Source organism: Pituophis catenifer, unplaced genomic scaffold, assembly GCF_029215685.1.
Source record: "Pituophis catenifer annectens isolate HBS135680 unplaced genomic scaffold, rPitCat1.0.hap2 SCAF_1, whole genome shotgun sequence".
Classification (NCBI taxonomy): domain Eukaryota; kingdom Metazoa; phylum Chordata; class Lepidosauria; order Squamata; family Colubridae; genus Pituophis; species Pituophis catenifer.
The window spans coordinates 77,652,013-77,665,903 of NW_027256881.1; the positions used below are offsets into that span (position 1 = coordinate 77,652,013).

At 37.5% G+C, this 13,891-nt stretch overlaps 2 protein-coding genes and 2 non-coding genes across 5 annotated transcripts in view; 3 read left to right on the forward strand and 1 right to left on the reverse strand.

Annotated features, from left to right (window-relative positions):
* The first annotated feature begins 80 nt into the window (after positions 1–80).
* On the forward strand, positions 81–12,400 carry TCP1 (t-complex 1). Its single transcript, XM_070932620.1, has 12 exons — positions 81–198; positions 2,407–2,492; positions 3,572–3,700; positions 6,013–6,110; positions 7,486–7,596; positions 7,779–7,960; positions 8,817–8,943; positions 9,437–9,612; positions 9,990–10,113; positions 10,393–10,585; positions 10,852–11,015; positions 12,063–12,400. The coding sequence occupies exons 1-12, from the start codon at positions 129–131 to the stop codon at positions 12,277–12,279; spliced, it is 1,677 nt and encodes a 558-aa protein (XP_070788721.1). The 5' UTR covers positions 81–128; the 3' UTR covers positions 12,280–12,400.
* Positions 1,870–2,005, forward strand: LOC139309150 (small nucleolar RNA SNORA29). Its single transcript, XR_011599808.1, has one exon. It is a non-coding gene; the product is annotated as a small nucleolar RNA SNORA29 (small nucleolar RNA).
* On the forward strand, positions 3,994–4,126 carry LOC139309149 (small nucleolar RNA SNORA29). The gene has a single exon (XR_011599807.1). It is a non-coding gene; the product is annotated as a small nucleolar RNA SNORA29 (small nucleolar RNA).
* Positions 12,401–12,856: 456 nt separating the features above from the next.
* Positions 12,857–13,891, reverse strand: part of ACAT2 (acetyl-CoA acetyltransferase 2) — a 41,001-nt gene continuing 39,966 nt past the window's right edge. For both annotated transcript variants that reach the window (XM_070932622.1, XM_070932621.1), the window contains exon 9: positions 12,857–13,097. In XM_070932622.1, the coding sequence (XP_070788723.1) occupies positions 12,930–13,097 (168 nt within the window). In that variant the 3' untranslated portion in view covers positions 12,857–12,929. The remainder of the gene's footprint in view (positions 13,098–13,891) is intronic.

Genomic DNA, 13,891 nt, shown 5'->3' on the forward strand with positions numbered 1-13,891 from the left:
TTCGCGTCTAATCCACCGATAGGCTTATAGGTCGCCAGGGGGCGGAGCTTCTTAGAAGGCCTTGCCTCGCCGTCCGCAATCCCTGCAGGCTCGTGCGCGTTCCCGCCTCGGTCTCTTTGTCCGGGAAAATGGCGCTGGAGGGGCCTTTGGCGGTTTTTGGGGAGCGGGGCACCGGCGAAAACGTCCGGACACAAAACGGTAAACTCTCGAAAGCTTCCCTCGGGCCTTTAAACCGCCACAGAGTTAACGGTTCCTTCGCCGTTGGTCTGTGGCGCGTGGAAAATTGGCCGTGGGCGCGGCCATCCAACGAGGCCAGCCATGCTGTCTGAAGCCGTGGTCCCGAGCAGGATAGGGCCGGGTCTGGGTGCGAAGTCGGCGCCGCGGAAGCAATGGTTGCCGGCCGGCACGCACTTGTGCTTGGTTAACCCGAAAGGGAAGAAGGGTGGCGGCGTCTCGTTCAGTTGATGGTGGGGGGTGAGGGAGAAGGGGCCGCATGAGGAACAGTACGGTCCCCCCCCCTTTTTTTTTTTTTTTGCCTGTTCGGTTCTGGCTGGGCTCCATTTAGACCTGAGATAACTGCGGACCGATTCTGCCCGCACTGCAACTGACATATACGGTTATCCCTGATTCCCACGTGGGAGAACTTGAGTCACGCCCCGTATGAAGGAGTATGAGGGTTTAGTTACAACGGCACTGAAAAAAGTGACTTGTGACCATTTTTCACCCCTGTGACCGTTGCAGCGCCCGAATGGTCACGAGATTTGCATTTGGATGCTTGGTCACAATGACTCAGGTTTGTGACCGTTTGCAGTGTCCTGGGATTATGTGATCCCGATTTGCGACTTTCTGTCAAGCAAAGTCAAGGGTGGGGGAAGGCAGCTTCGCTTAACAGCCGTGCTACTAATTTAACAACTGCAGTGATTCACTTTTAACAAATGTGGCAGGAAAAGTCATAAAATGGGGCAAAGCTCACTTAGCAAATTTCTCACTTAGCAACGTAAATTTTGGGTTCAATTGTCGTAAGTGGAGGACTACCTGTAATGCACTGGCAGTTGAGAAGCAGTGTTGTTAATCCCATCTGGATGCAGAATCTCTGGGGGGAAGATAAGCTATCAGTGGCCTGTGAGCGTTTTAAAATTACTGTAGAAACCATGACGAATATATTCAGTTTAAAAGTAAGTTGGTAGTTGAAACATTTTGGTCCTTAACTTTTACACCATATTTTTTTCAGAGTCTGATACTCCTTTATGTCCTATTAAAATATGTCATGAAGAATGTTAGTTCTTCTGTTGAAGTTAGAGGTGTTTAAATTAACTGTTTCTGAAAGATGTTTCAGAGACATATAGTTCTGTAAAGGGGTTTGCCACAGCTTCTACTTAAATAGTGGTATCTAAGGTTGCTTACTTTGCTCCTGCAAGAAATAATATGCAGAGCAGGCTATTGTAGAAAATAACTGGACTGGGTTTATTTTGATTATTAAATATCAGTATTGTGTTGCAGTTAAAGTTCTAAAGTTTAGAAGGACAAAGACAGTGACCAAACCACTTTTGTGTTGTTAAGCAAATAGCATGTTTCCATGTGGTTACCAAGAGCCCAGCTGTACTATGGGACTGCTTTACTTATTTACATGTTAGAGAAGAAAACTTCTGTAAATGCTGTCTCTTTTACTCTGGACCCTACGGCAATATGCATTTATGAATCTCTTGTTTAGTGTTAAGAGACAATGTAAAAATAGAGTTTGATTATCCAAGTGTGTATAAGAGATTTTTTTTTTTAAAAAGGGTGCTCTTATATTTCAATCTACTGGATTGTCATACATTTATTTCTCTTGTTAAAAGAATTCCAGAAGAAATTGCTAGGTGTTAAACATGTCCCATTGTACTGCCTCTTATTTGAACTACAAAATAAGAGATAATCCTTATGGGATAAATAAATGTCTGTCATAGTCTGATGGAGAAGAATGAATATCAGCTTCTTTCTATATGAAATGGCAGAACAAAGCATTACAAAGAAAAGTACAGTCTTTCTAAGACTGAATCATGTTGTTCCTTTGTTGGAGATGATGCAAAGAACCTGAAGTTAATTATGCATAAAAGTCTTCATAATGGCTTGAATTTTGCTTATGATAAGCTGAATGGTTGGATCACAAACTATGGCCTGGGTATAAAACTACTGCTTTGTATAAATTACAGCATACAGTCTATTTTCAAATTCAACTACAAAATACGTTTGTGTGTAAACAAGATAGTAGTTGAACTCGAAGTAGTAATTGCCAGTTTTATTGCCCAAATCTATTTGCTATTTTTAAAATACTTAAAAGCATATATTTAGCACTTGAATTGCATCAGTTAAATTTTTAGGAAACAATTCTGCTTATGAAGAAAAATATCTCTTTTCTTGAAACAGTTACAGCTGCTGCTTCAATTGCCAATATTGTAAAGAGTTCACTGGGTCCAGTTGGCTTGGATAAAATGCTGGTGGATGACATTGGTGTAAGTAAATCTTGCTTTATGAAACTATCAGTAGAAAAAAAATTGTCTTAATTTTAAAAGTAGGAAGATGAGTAATCATTTATTCAAGGTAGCCAACTAATATGGTGGGAAGATGGATAGGCAGGGTTTTTCCTCCACCCCAGCATTCCTCTTTACCTCTCCCTGATCTGGGAAAGAAGAAAACTACCCCTACCTCTATATATGTAGTCGTCACATAGGTGTCAAAAAAGTAGTCTAGGATACTCAGAAATCTACTCCCAAATAGCCAAACTAGTAGCCTCTTCTTTTGCACTGGAATAGCAAAAAAAAAAAAAAAAAAGGCCTTGGTAGCAGTTTTTGGACTGCTCACTAAGTCAACATTTATGTTTACCTTTATACTGTATTTCTAAAATAAAAAAATAGAAAGAATAAACAAAAACAGGATAAATAGAATAAAATAAAAATAAACTTTTGGTCAGTAGTATTCCAGGCATTAGCCAAAGATGTCATGATGCTCCCTCCCTCTCTTTTCCTTTGCTTCTTTGGCTTCAGTTTGATAGAGGTAGTTTCACAGTGATGTTTCCATATCAGGAAAATATTTTCTATCACTTTGAGCAAGTCACAGTCAGTCCAGCCCACTTCATGGGTTAATGTTTGTGTGGAAAATAGGAAAAGGGAGGATTAGGTATATTTTAAAAATAAGGGTGGGATAATTCTAGAGCTTAATAAGGACAGTAGCATATTACACATTTATTTTAATAAATTTATATAGCCACACAACTCACACATAGGTGGCTCTGGGTGGCTTACAATATTTAAAAAACCCACCATATAACTCCCCCGCCCCCCATGGCATCAACAACACAATCAAATCAGCCACTTGATTGGCTGTCTCCATTTATAATCACCAGGCCCATTGACAAAACCATGATTTTTAAGGCGTAGATTATACAAAGCTATCATTTAGCAGTACCTAGTGTTGGATTGCTAGACAGCTACGTGATGGTTAAATAGCTAAATACATCATTAATTGAAAGGCAGTTATTCCTCGATCCCAATCGATATTAAACTACATGATTTCTGTGTATTTGGAATATTAGGATGTGACTATTACTAATGATGGTGCAACTATCCTGAAGTTGTTGGAAGTAGAACATCCTGCTGCAAAAGTACTGTGTGAACTAGCAGAACTGCAAGACAAAGAAGTTGGAGATGGAACTACTTCTGTGGTATGTATGGGTATATTGTATGCTCTCATGACCATATCAACATTGAAGTAGCATTAATAGTATTTAAAACTTTTATTTTATAGTGAAAGTTTTTGAAATTAATTTGTGCCCCTTTTAATAATGACAAACACTAACTTATTATACCAAAACAGCATAATTAGCTCTGGCACTGTCTTCAGTTAAAATACAATTTCACTTGGATACGAAGAACTGGTATGTATCTTCAGAGAAGTTGAAATTCTAAATCCATTTCAGGGCTACTTAAGTTTGCCTCTAAAAAATGAAATGAAAACTTTCCCATTTAACTACCATTTATTTCTTCTACAAAATAAATGGCTATGCTTATGGGATAAAGGAATAACTGCCAAAGTCTGAAGGAGAAGACTAACTATCTTTTTCCTATATGAAGTGGCAGAACATATTATAGAATAATTTTAACTCTATGCATTTGTCCTCAAGCATTTGTTCAGCGACTGTTGAACAAGGAGATGCTGAACAAGGAGAGTTCTCCAGCGCGCTGCCTGGAGAATCCAAATTATGGGTTGGTTCCTCAGCTTCATTGCCAGACTGGGTGACTGTTTCTTTAAGAAACATCCTTGGCCACTCCTCCCTTGCTTGGCTAAGCCCCAGTTCATTCACTCTGTCAAAGCAAGAGACTGGGTTTTTCCTTGGCTCTGACAATTTGGCTGAAGAATCTCCATAATTTGGTTTGTCATATTCAAATTTTCTCAATTCTGGACTGACTACTAATAGTGCTGCGGTGGGTGAGTACTCCCTGGGGATTTGCCAGGGGACTCCCCTCCGTTGGCCTTCTTGATTCCTCGGAGCACTACCTGTCTGGCAACTCCGAGTGATTATAATTGCCGCTGGTGTGTGTGTTGGGGCCGGATCGCCGGAATTACCACCTCCACCTTTTTTCGCACTCCAATTAATTAGAAATTGGCGGCCAGGAGTCCCTGCAAGGCTCGGCAAACTCCTAACTGTCTGCTTCGCCTCGCCTTACTTCTGCGGCTTTTGGCACCCTCCAGGGGAGCGGCGCAGCCTTCTTAGTCATCTGACGGCTCATCACTTTAAAAAACGGCGTTTTCGGCGGCTAGATTCGAGCCGCGTGCCATTTTGCTTCCCTTCTCGCCTCCTTCTTGACAAGGACAGCAGCGATCGTTATGGCCAGTTTTTCAAGTTGTGATGGTCACAGTGTCCCCTGCAATCGTGATAACGATTTGGGTCCTTGGCAACCGACTCACAATTAAAATGGTCACGGGGTTCTGGAGTTACATGATTACCATTTATGATTCTCACTGCTGGCTTCCAACAAGCACAGTCAATGCAGAAGTCAGCAGGAGATCACAAATGGTGATCATGGGACTGTGATGTTGCAACTGCATGAGATTCACCTAACAACTGGAGCTGGATATGGCTTTGTAAATTGGTGTGGTCATGCGAGTGTGCTTTATGACCACATCACTTAGTGACAGTGTTGCTGGTCCTAATTATAGCTAATGAAGGGCTACTTTCAGAAAAAGAAAGCATGTATTTATTTATTTGTGATGTGATCAACATCACAATTTAATAGTGACAAATATGAGCAGCTAATAGATTTTAATTCCTTGTCTATAGCCAGAGCTTTCTTATTAATCTTGTCACCCTGCTAAAAGAAATGCAAAACTTGAGGACAAGTAATCAATTGTTTTAAATTATTAATGATGGATTAAATAGTTTGTGATGCAAGAATTTAAATTCAGAAAATGTTCTTAGGCTCCCAAGGTAACTCTAGGGTAGTCTTCCCAAGAGAGGTCCCCTTGGGATATTTTTACAAGTACATGCCTATGCTCTTGGCTATTCTGGCTCAGTCTTTTAGTTGCAGTCAAGAACATCTAAAATGTCAACTAAAGGCCTGTGCGCTTCATTGCCTTCAATGTGGCAAAATTATTTTCAGATTATTTTTTGTCCTGGCTGGTTCATCCTACCTCCCCAGCTTCTGCTTAATTTTTGATTATATTCCATGATCATAGGGAATATAATATAGCTCTCTCAATGTTGAAAAGTTCCAAAAAAATGAGATGTTCTGCACAGCTTCAGGCTCAACAGTATTCAAAACAAAAAGTTCTATACACCTGTACCGTGGACCATGTGTTAGAGTAAATTGAATAGCTCTGTATCCTGAAGCAAATGCAACTTGTAAGTTTTTCAAGAATGTCTTTGCTGGAATGAAATTTATGTGGGTTTTTAATTTTTGTTTTGTTTTTTACTGTTTGTATCAAGGGCGTAACTTTTTCACAGAGTAGTTTTAAATTAAATGTTCTCTTTCATAGGTAATTGTTGCTGCAGAACTTTTGAAAAATGCAGATGAATTGGTAAAACAGAAAATTCATCCAACTTCTGTCATTAGTGGATATCGTCTTGCTTGCAAGTAAGACCTGATTTACTTCAAATGAGAAATTATATAAAATATAATGGGAAATTTTACAATTAAGTTTCAAAGTTTCAGCTAATGCATTTTTCTTTAATCAGTGTAGCATTTTTCAAATATCGATGGTCCGCAGAATTATTTTTCAAATATCAGTGATGTTTGAATCAGTGATCTCTCCTATCAGTGATGAGTTAACTGACAAATAGAGAGAGCCCTTTCACTGTTAGTTCTATGTTGCTGGAGTGCTCTTATCTGCAACTGGAAAGCTAGTTTTGGACGTAGATGCAAGCAGGTGTTTATCAGTGAGCATGTAAAAGATGGTACACAGTGCTTTGTCAGTACGGATTTTCCCCTTTACCAATGGAAAGAAAGGATTGTTACTGTCATGATGTTTGAGAGCTAAAATACAATTTGAGATATGTTAGAATTTTTTGTGCTACCTATACCCCAGTTGTGGTTCAATAAAGCATAAGGGTTTGGGGGCAAGTTAGCCAACAATGGTCTGGCTTTCATTGACAGGGAACAATTTTTGTATCGTCCCCATTTTATCCTTTGGTCTTTGGCCAAATGAATATTTATCTTTATATAAATCAGTCTATAACTCTACACCACAGTATTTTGGTCCTGGTTTTTTTTTATTTTTTATTTTTTATTTTTTTTAAGTGTAAATTCTAAATTTTAATGGATTTTAAAATATGGGTATTTTAAATTATGGGTATTAATTCAGCCAAATTTATTTAATTCATTTTATTCGATTTTAAATTTTGTATATCTATGTGTTTTATTTCATGGCTGTGCACCGCCCTGAGTCCTTCGGGAGTAGGGCGGTATAGAAATTCAAAAAAAAAAAAAAATATCTGTCATGATGGCAGCATATCTCAATCTTGACAGCATAACAGGGATTTTGCTAGAATATAGAATTGATCTATATTTGCCCATGAATCTTTAAATTGTTTGAAGCTTTTATGTTTAATGATTAAGTGCACTATAGAAATGATATGCTTTGTTTAAAAATTATTTAGATGTGCGTTTTTAAATGTTTAGTGATACGTTTTAAAATATTAGAAAGCATGGAAATGCAAGGCCATTGAAAATGTAAATTTAAGATATTTTATTTTTCTAATTTGTACACAATTTACTGTTTGGGGGACAGAACATTCTGGTTCTCTTTTCTTCTGGAAAACTCCAGAAGTAAATAGTTGGTCCACTCACCAGAATGGCCAGAACCGTATAGTCTGGAAGAAAATAGAATTTATGACGTTCCCTGAAGGTAGTACGTTTTGCACACTCCTATTATATGTATTTTAATCAACATTTCTAAATTGAAAGCATTTCAATGATTCTGTGAAAATACTGAGTTTCTTTTCCCCAACAGGGAGGCAGTTCGCTACATCAATGAAAATTTGGTTATTAACTCAGATGAGTTGGGCAAAGACTGTCTTATTAATGCAGCAAAAACATCAATGTCATCCAAAATCATAGGAGTGTATCCTTTCACAGAGAAAAATTAGGAATGGGTATTGTGTAGAAATCAGATACTGACTGAAATATCTAATTTCTGAACAAAAATGGCATTTTTATTAGCATTTGTAATTCTCAGTGTTGTGAGGCATATAGGATTTACATTTCATGTATTAGATTATGTTAACCTTAACAGTCTTCTTGTAGTGACAGTGACTTCTTTGCCAATATGGTAGTAGATGCTGTACTTGCCGTAAAATACACAGATCAAAAGGGACAACCACATTATCCTATCAGTTCTATCAATGTTTTGAAGGCACATGGTCGCAGTCAGAAAGAGAGTATTCTTGTAAATGGCTATGCATTAAACTGTATTGTGGGCTCCCAAGGTAAGATCACCCCCCCCCCAATAAAGCAGTAAATGGACATAATTTTAAAAGTTAACACAGTTTTATATCTGTGTATAAACAAGTTTTTAGAAATTGTATTTTTGACTGATAAGTTGACTAGAAGAAATAGTATAACAACATAGAGGTTGAAATTAGTTTACACATTTGTAATAGAGTTGAGGCAAGTATTTTCAGATATATGGTTATCCCCTTTGCTTTTCTAAATTAAGTTTGTACTTTCCCAATCAGAGTAAGGCATTAGTTAGGTATAAGTTTAAACTTAATACTCAGTTTAACTTTCCCTCCATAAATTGCCTGAAAAGATTTGACCAGGGCAGAAAGTGATATTTCAAAGACCGAGAAAGGTGGGGGATTCAGAATTGAACACAGAAATTTTTGGTTATAAACATACTCACCTATGGTGAACAGAAGACTTGGGGGAACTTTTTCTTTCCACAAGAAAAATAATTGTTTTTATACATCTCTTTGGGAAGAAAATTTTCTAGTAAATTGATGATTGTGCAAGATGATCTCTCTGAATGTTTAGCTTTGCATTTTAGTAGTAATTAAGCAGAAATATGATGCACTTGATGTATGCAATGATACGTCTTCAAAATATTGGAAACTTTGGTGAATTTCAAATATTTTAAGATGGATTATTCAGTCTACCCTCACTTTATAATCGAGTGGACCTCTTTCCCATTTGGGAAAGTATATACAAGTCAATTTTTAAAAACTACTTATTAAAGTGAATAGAAGTAAACTGAGGGATACGTATGAAAAGAAAGTATCACTGTGTTTTAGATGCATTAAAGTTTTATATAGAATCTTAAGACTATTTCTCTTTTTCTTTTAGGTATGCCCAAGAGAATAGTTAATGCTAAAATTGCATGCCTTGATTTCAGCCTACAGAAAACTAAAATGAAGCTTGGTGTTCAGGTGGTAATCACAGACCCAGAAAAACTGGATCAGATTAGACAGAGGTATTCTATAGACAGCTTTTTTAACTAAAATGATGCAGATGGGCTGCTTTGAAATAGGAAACATAAATAAATCTATATATTTCTATCATTTGTCCCACACTTACTAAGAGAATGGCATCTTGAATACAAATTTTGACTAAGAATATGACAGTATTCTGTCAAATATCATTCTTTCTATATCCAATAGCTACATTAATCTAATTTGCAAGATCTGGTTGAGCTAAATTAATCATTCCTGTGCCTGGTAAATTCATTTTTAAAAGTTAGTAATGCCTCTTTTAGTTACTGATAGTATTCTGAAATGTCTCCCTTGAATTAGTCTTGAAAATTAACCAAAAGATCCAGTGTCATAATGGAGAAATAGATTTCATCTACGCTTGATTTTTGAGGAAGGCATGGTTAAAGTATTATTTTGACACACTTCTCAACTATTTTAATTAACTTGAACTTAAGTTTATAGTTCTATTTAATCAGTATGCACTTTCTTATGCAGAGAGGCTGACATCACTAAAGAAAAAATTCAGAAGATCTTAGTTACAGGAGCAAATGTTATTTTGACCACTGGAGGCATTGATGATATGTGTCTGAAATACTTCGTGGATGCTGGTGCTATGGCAGTACGCAGAGTTCTAAAAAGAGACCTTAAACGTATTGCTAAGGCTTCTGGAGGTAATTACAGATATTGCTAAATATGATCACGGTTTATATGTCTTGTCAATAAAGAGCTTAATTATGTAGAACAGGGGTCCCCACCCCCTGGTCCATAGCCTGTTGGGAAACGGGCTGCACAAGCAATGGATGAGCGTGCAAGCGCATAAAGCTACATTTGCGCAACGGGTGCACATGTGCAAAACAAATCCACTCCACCCACCCCATTGCTGCTGCTGTTGCTGCCTGTGCAGAACCAGAAAGGTTGGGACCGCTGATGTAGATGATTACTACTGTTCTTTCAGACTAGTAGATATATAAAATTGTTAATGTTCCTTCAGACCAGTAGATATATAAAATTGTGGTGATTTTGTCAAATCTTTTTTACCTTGTATTAGCCATCGTTTGTTCTAATCTGGCAAATCTGGAAGGTGAAGAAACTTTTGAAGCATCAATGCTGGGACAAGCAGAAGAGGTGGTTCAAGAACGAATTTGTGATGACGAATTGATTTTAATTAAAAAGTAAGGATATACCTATCTTGCATAATTTGTAATAGACGCATTTTGTTGTAACCTTTGAAAATATTTCCCATTTAATTGCTGCCATGCTATTTTCAAATTGTATGAGCAGTTATACGCGTGGGATAGATTACTTTTAGTCCCCCTATAAACGTTGAGACAGTAAACGTCTTGACTTTGTTGATGGACTTGGACACACAATTCTAGCATTTCCCTACCATCAAAGTTAGAGATTTATAGTTTGATAATTATTTCACAAGGATTTTTTTCTTTCTGAAACAGTACTAAGGCACGGACCTCAGCTGCTATTATATTACGAGGAGCAAATGACTTCATGTGTGATGAAATGGAGAGGTCTTTGCATGATGCTCTTTGTGTGGTCAAAAGAATACTAGAGTCAAAGTCTGTTGTACCAGGAGGTGGTGCAGTTGAAGCAGCACTTTCCATTTATCTAGAAAATTATGCAACCAGCATGGTAAGTATTTAAAGTTTAAATTGTTTTTTTTAGGAAATCAGACTTTGATTAACATTCAGTGCTATCTATATCTGAAAAGTTTATAGAAGTGGGACTGGAGGGGGCATTTAAGTCCTTATTTCCTGCTTGGTGCAGACCATACTAACGCTTTGTCCGGTGGCAGTCCAGTCTTCATTTCAGCACATCCAGCAAGTGTAGCTTCATTGTCTCTCCATTATTTTATCATACATTAGCTTAAATATTAATAGAATTTTTCTTTGAATTAGGGGTCACGGGAACAGCTTGCTATAGCAGAATTTGCAAGATCTCTTCTAGTTATTCCAAATACGTTAGCAGTTAATGCTGCTCAAGATGCTATAGATCTTGTTGCAAAGCTCAGAGCATTTCACAACGAAGCGCAAGTGAATCCGGATCGCAAAAATTTGAAGTGGTAAGTGCATAGAATTGATGGCAAGATTAGAATATTGATTTATTTTATGCATGTTTGCTTAATCTTGTTGAATGAATCAGAATTGGGCATGAACATTCAGCATCCTAAGCTAAAATGATTCCTAGTTTTAAGATGCTAGCATACAGTAAAGTAACCATATAGTTTAAAGCAAGAGTTGGTGTTTGGTCTTATATAGCTGGTTTATAGCTTGCTTTATCAGAAGAAATGGAGTGGTATATGTATTTTGGGTGTGCAAAATCTAGATTTTAATGTGTGGAGTGTTCTTGATAATTCCAGAATGTTCTAGTTTCTTTCTGAATAACAGTCAAATTCCGTGCATGGATTGGCGATTTCCAAGAAATTAATCCACCAAAATAGAAGTGGTTTGTTATGTTCTGGACATAACTTGAAACAAACTTTCCCTTGGGATTTCAAAAATAGTTTTCACTTTGAGGCATTAACTTCTGGAAAACAGGTGAATCTTAGAAGGATCAGCAGGCCCTGACCAGAAGTTGCCATTGTTATTTGGAATATTCCAATTTTTTAATGCTCCATTTTACCTATTCTTAGCATATATTACAGCTCCTACTCTGTCAAACATTCTGGCACCTGAAATGAAATCTGCTCCCATCTTTCTGGCCTTCCGGAATGGCCTTAAAACATGGCTTTGCCAGATGGCTTGGGCCCGTGGTCCCCTCTGCTGGAGGTGGCTTAAAGTATAAAAGAAGGCTTCATCCCCTTGCTGTCCAGCCCCTTGGGTTAAAGTCTTCCTAATTTTAACTCTTTTAATTTTTTTTTTACTGTTTTGTAAACCTCCCAGAATTGCTTTATCAGTGAGATGGGCAGCATATAAATTTAAGCAATAAAAATAAATATATGATAAAATGGTTGGGTGTTTGCAGGGAACTACTAAGTACTATTTGACTTCTGTTGCATTTGATGTTGAAAAAGTTGAAGTTGATCTCTGGGTTCAGGTTCAGGGTTTGAGAATATCGAAGACATTTGAAATGTGCATGCCTGTTTAAAACAGTATTTTTTTTTTTTAAGGATCGGTCTTGATTTAATCAATGGGAAACCACGTGACAATAAACAAGCTGGTGTATATGAGCCTACTGTAGTCAAAACAAAGAGTTTAAAGTTTGCAACAGAAGCAGCAATTACTATTCTTCGAATTGATGATGTTATTAAGTTGCACCCTGAAAGTAAAGGTGAAAAAGGAGGATGCTATGAAGATGCAGTTCAATCTGGAGCAATTGAAGACTAAATGAATTTTTATTTACCTATTCCAGTGAAATTCTCTCATCTGTATTAACTAGTATGTTGATGAAAGCAAGCTGTCAGACCCCTGCATAACTAGCAAATAAATGAAATATGGCCATATTTTGTATTTGTATCAGTATTATAATGCAGAATGTAAAGGGAAGGAGGTTGGAAATAACCTGAGGGCTTCAGCGGTAGCTACCACTAACAAAGTCCAATTACAGCCTAACACTTAGATTTTGGTGCATTTCTTGTGTAAGTATTTTGCTACTAGTAATAATGCAGAATACAAAAACTTCCCTTGTATGCACACAAACTCTGATTGTAGCTTTATGCTAGTGTTGAAGAAGGGAGAAAAAGTTATACTGGCTGTTTTTCTCAAAGGTAGGATGAAGTTATCTGTAGAGGTTATTGGGGGGGTGTGAATAGTATGTATAGGCTGCCTTCTCCTTCAGTGGATCCCTTGTCTTCATTAGAAATCTTAAGGCAAGAAGAGACCAAGTAGATTGTTGAAGTAAGTTCTACTTAAACTGACAGCAGGATGCTTAGATCTTGCCTAGTATCAATATATAAGTATTAGTTTATATTTCTTTATTACTTACTAATAAAGATGAGTCATGTTACAAATAGATACAAAATCAAAGAAGTTTCCTTTTATCTTTCTATACACATAGCTATGCCCATTCCTCCTCCTATACATAAAGCTGCAACTCCTCGTTTTCCACCTGTTCGTTCTAGTGAATGTAGAAGTGTAACTAGGATTCGACAACCAGATGCTCCAAGAGGGTGGCCAAGAGCAACAGCCCCACCTTCAATGTTAACCTGCAAAAAAAAATAAAACATCAGAAGCATATGTTAAACGTAGAAGTCTTCCTTTCCTATTTTGGAATCTAATATTTAGAACAAGGATTGAAACCTCTGACAATAGATTTTATAGTGAAGACTCTTATACTGAGATCAGAGGAAAGTTTATCTCTGAGGCATCACTTGCACAACATACTTGCCTGTTTCTACTTCAAACATACCTTCAATTTTTCTTAGCATTTTTAGACAAACGCCTCTATTTGGCTATTCAATTTTTATCCCCAGCCATCAAATTTGTGGAAGGAACGTTCTGCTGTGATCTCCAACTTTACTGCTCACCTACTTAGTACTGGAACTATCATAAAATGGTGTTAACTTCTGGCGGTTCTACCTAGGGAAATCAGTTATGTCTGAATGCAGCCCTGAAATAAGTGCTTGGCCTTACTGCCATGCGCTCAAAAGCCCGATTGGGCTTATTATCAAGGGATGTCTTATTTTGGGGGAAATGGTATATATTCCTGAAGTGCAATATTGCTCTTCAATTGCAGAATCTGCTAATGCACTTGAAGTAAATGGACCACCAAGAGAGCCCCTGAGAAACTTCCAGAGAAGGGGCGTTGGTTTTGCTGAAGAAAGGCCAAATGGTAGGGCCTTGTACTGATAGCGTCAGCCTGCAGAGTGGAACTGTACGAACTGCCAGTGGGATGGCAGGATAGGCACGTGGAGGTATGCCTCCGTCAGGTCGATGGATGTTAGGAAGTTGCCTTCTCGGATGCTCTCCAATATGGACTGGAGGGACTGCATCTTAGAAT

Coding starts and splice junctions, on each gene's coding strand:
- TCP1 (XM_070932620.1), top strand. CDS start 129: ATGGCGCTGGAGGGGCCTTTGGCGGTTTTTGGGGAGCGGGGCACCGGC. Junction 3,701..6,012: donor GAGATGGAACTACTTCTGTG/GTATGTATGGGT, acceptor TCTCTTTCATAG/GTAATTGTTGCTGCAGAACT. Junction 8,944..9,436: donor CTGGATCAGATTAGACAGAG/GTATTCTATAGA, acceptor TTTCTTATGCAG/AGAGGCTGACATCACTAAAG.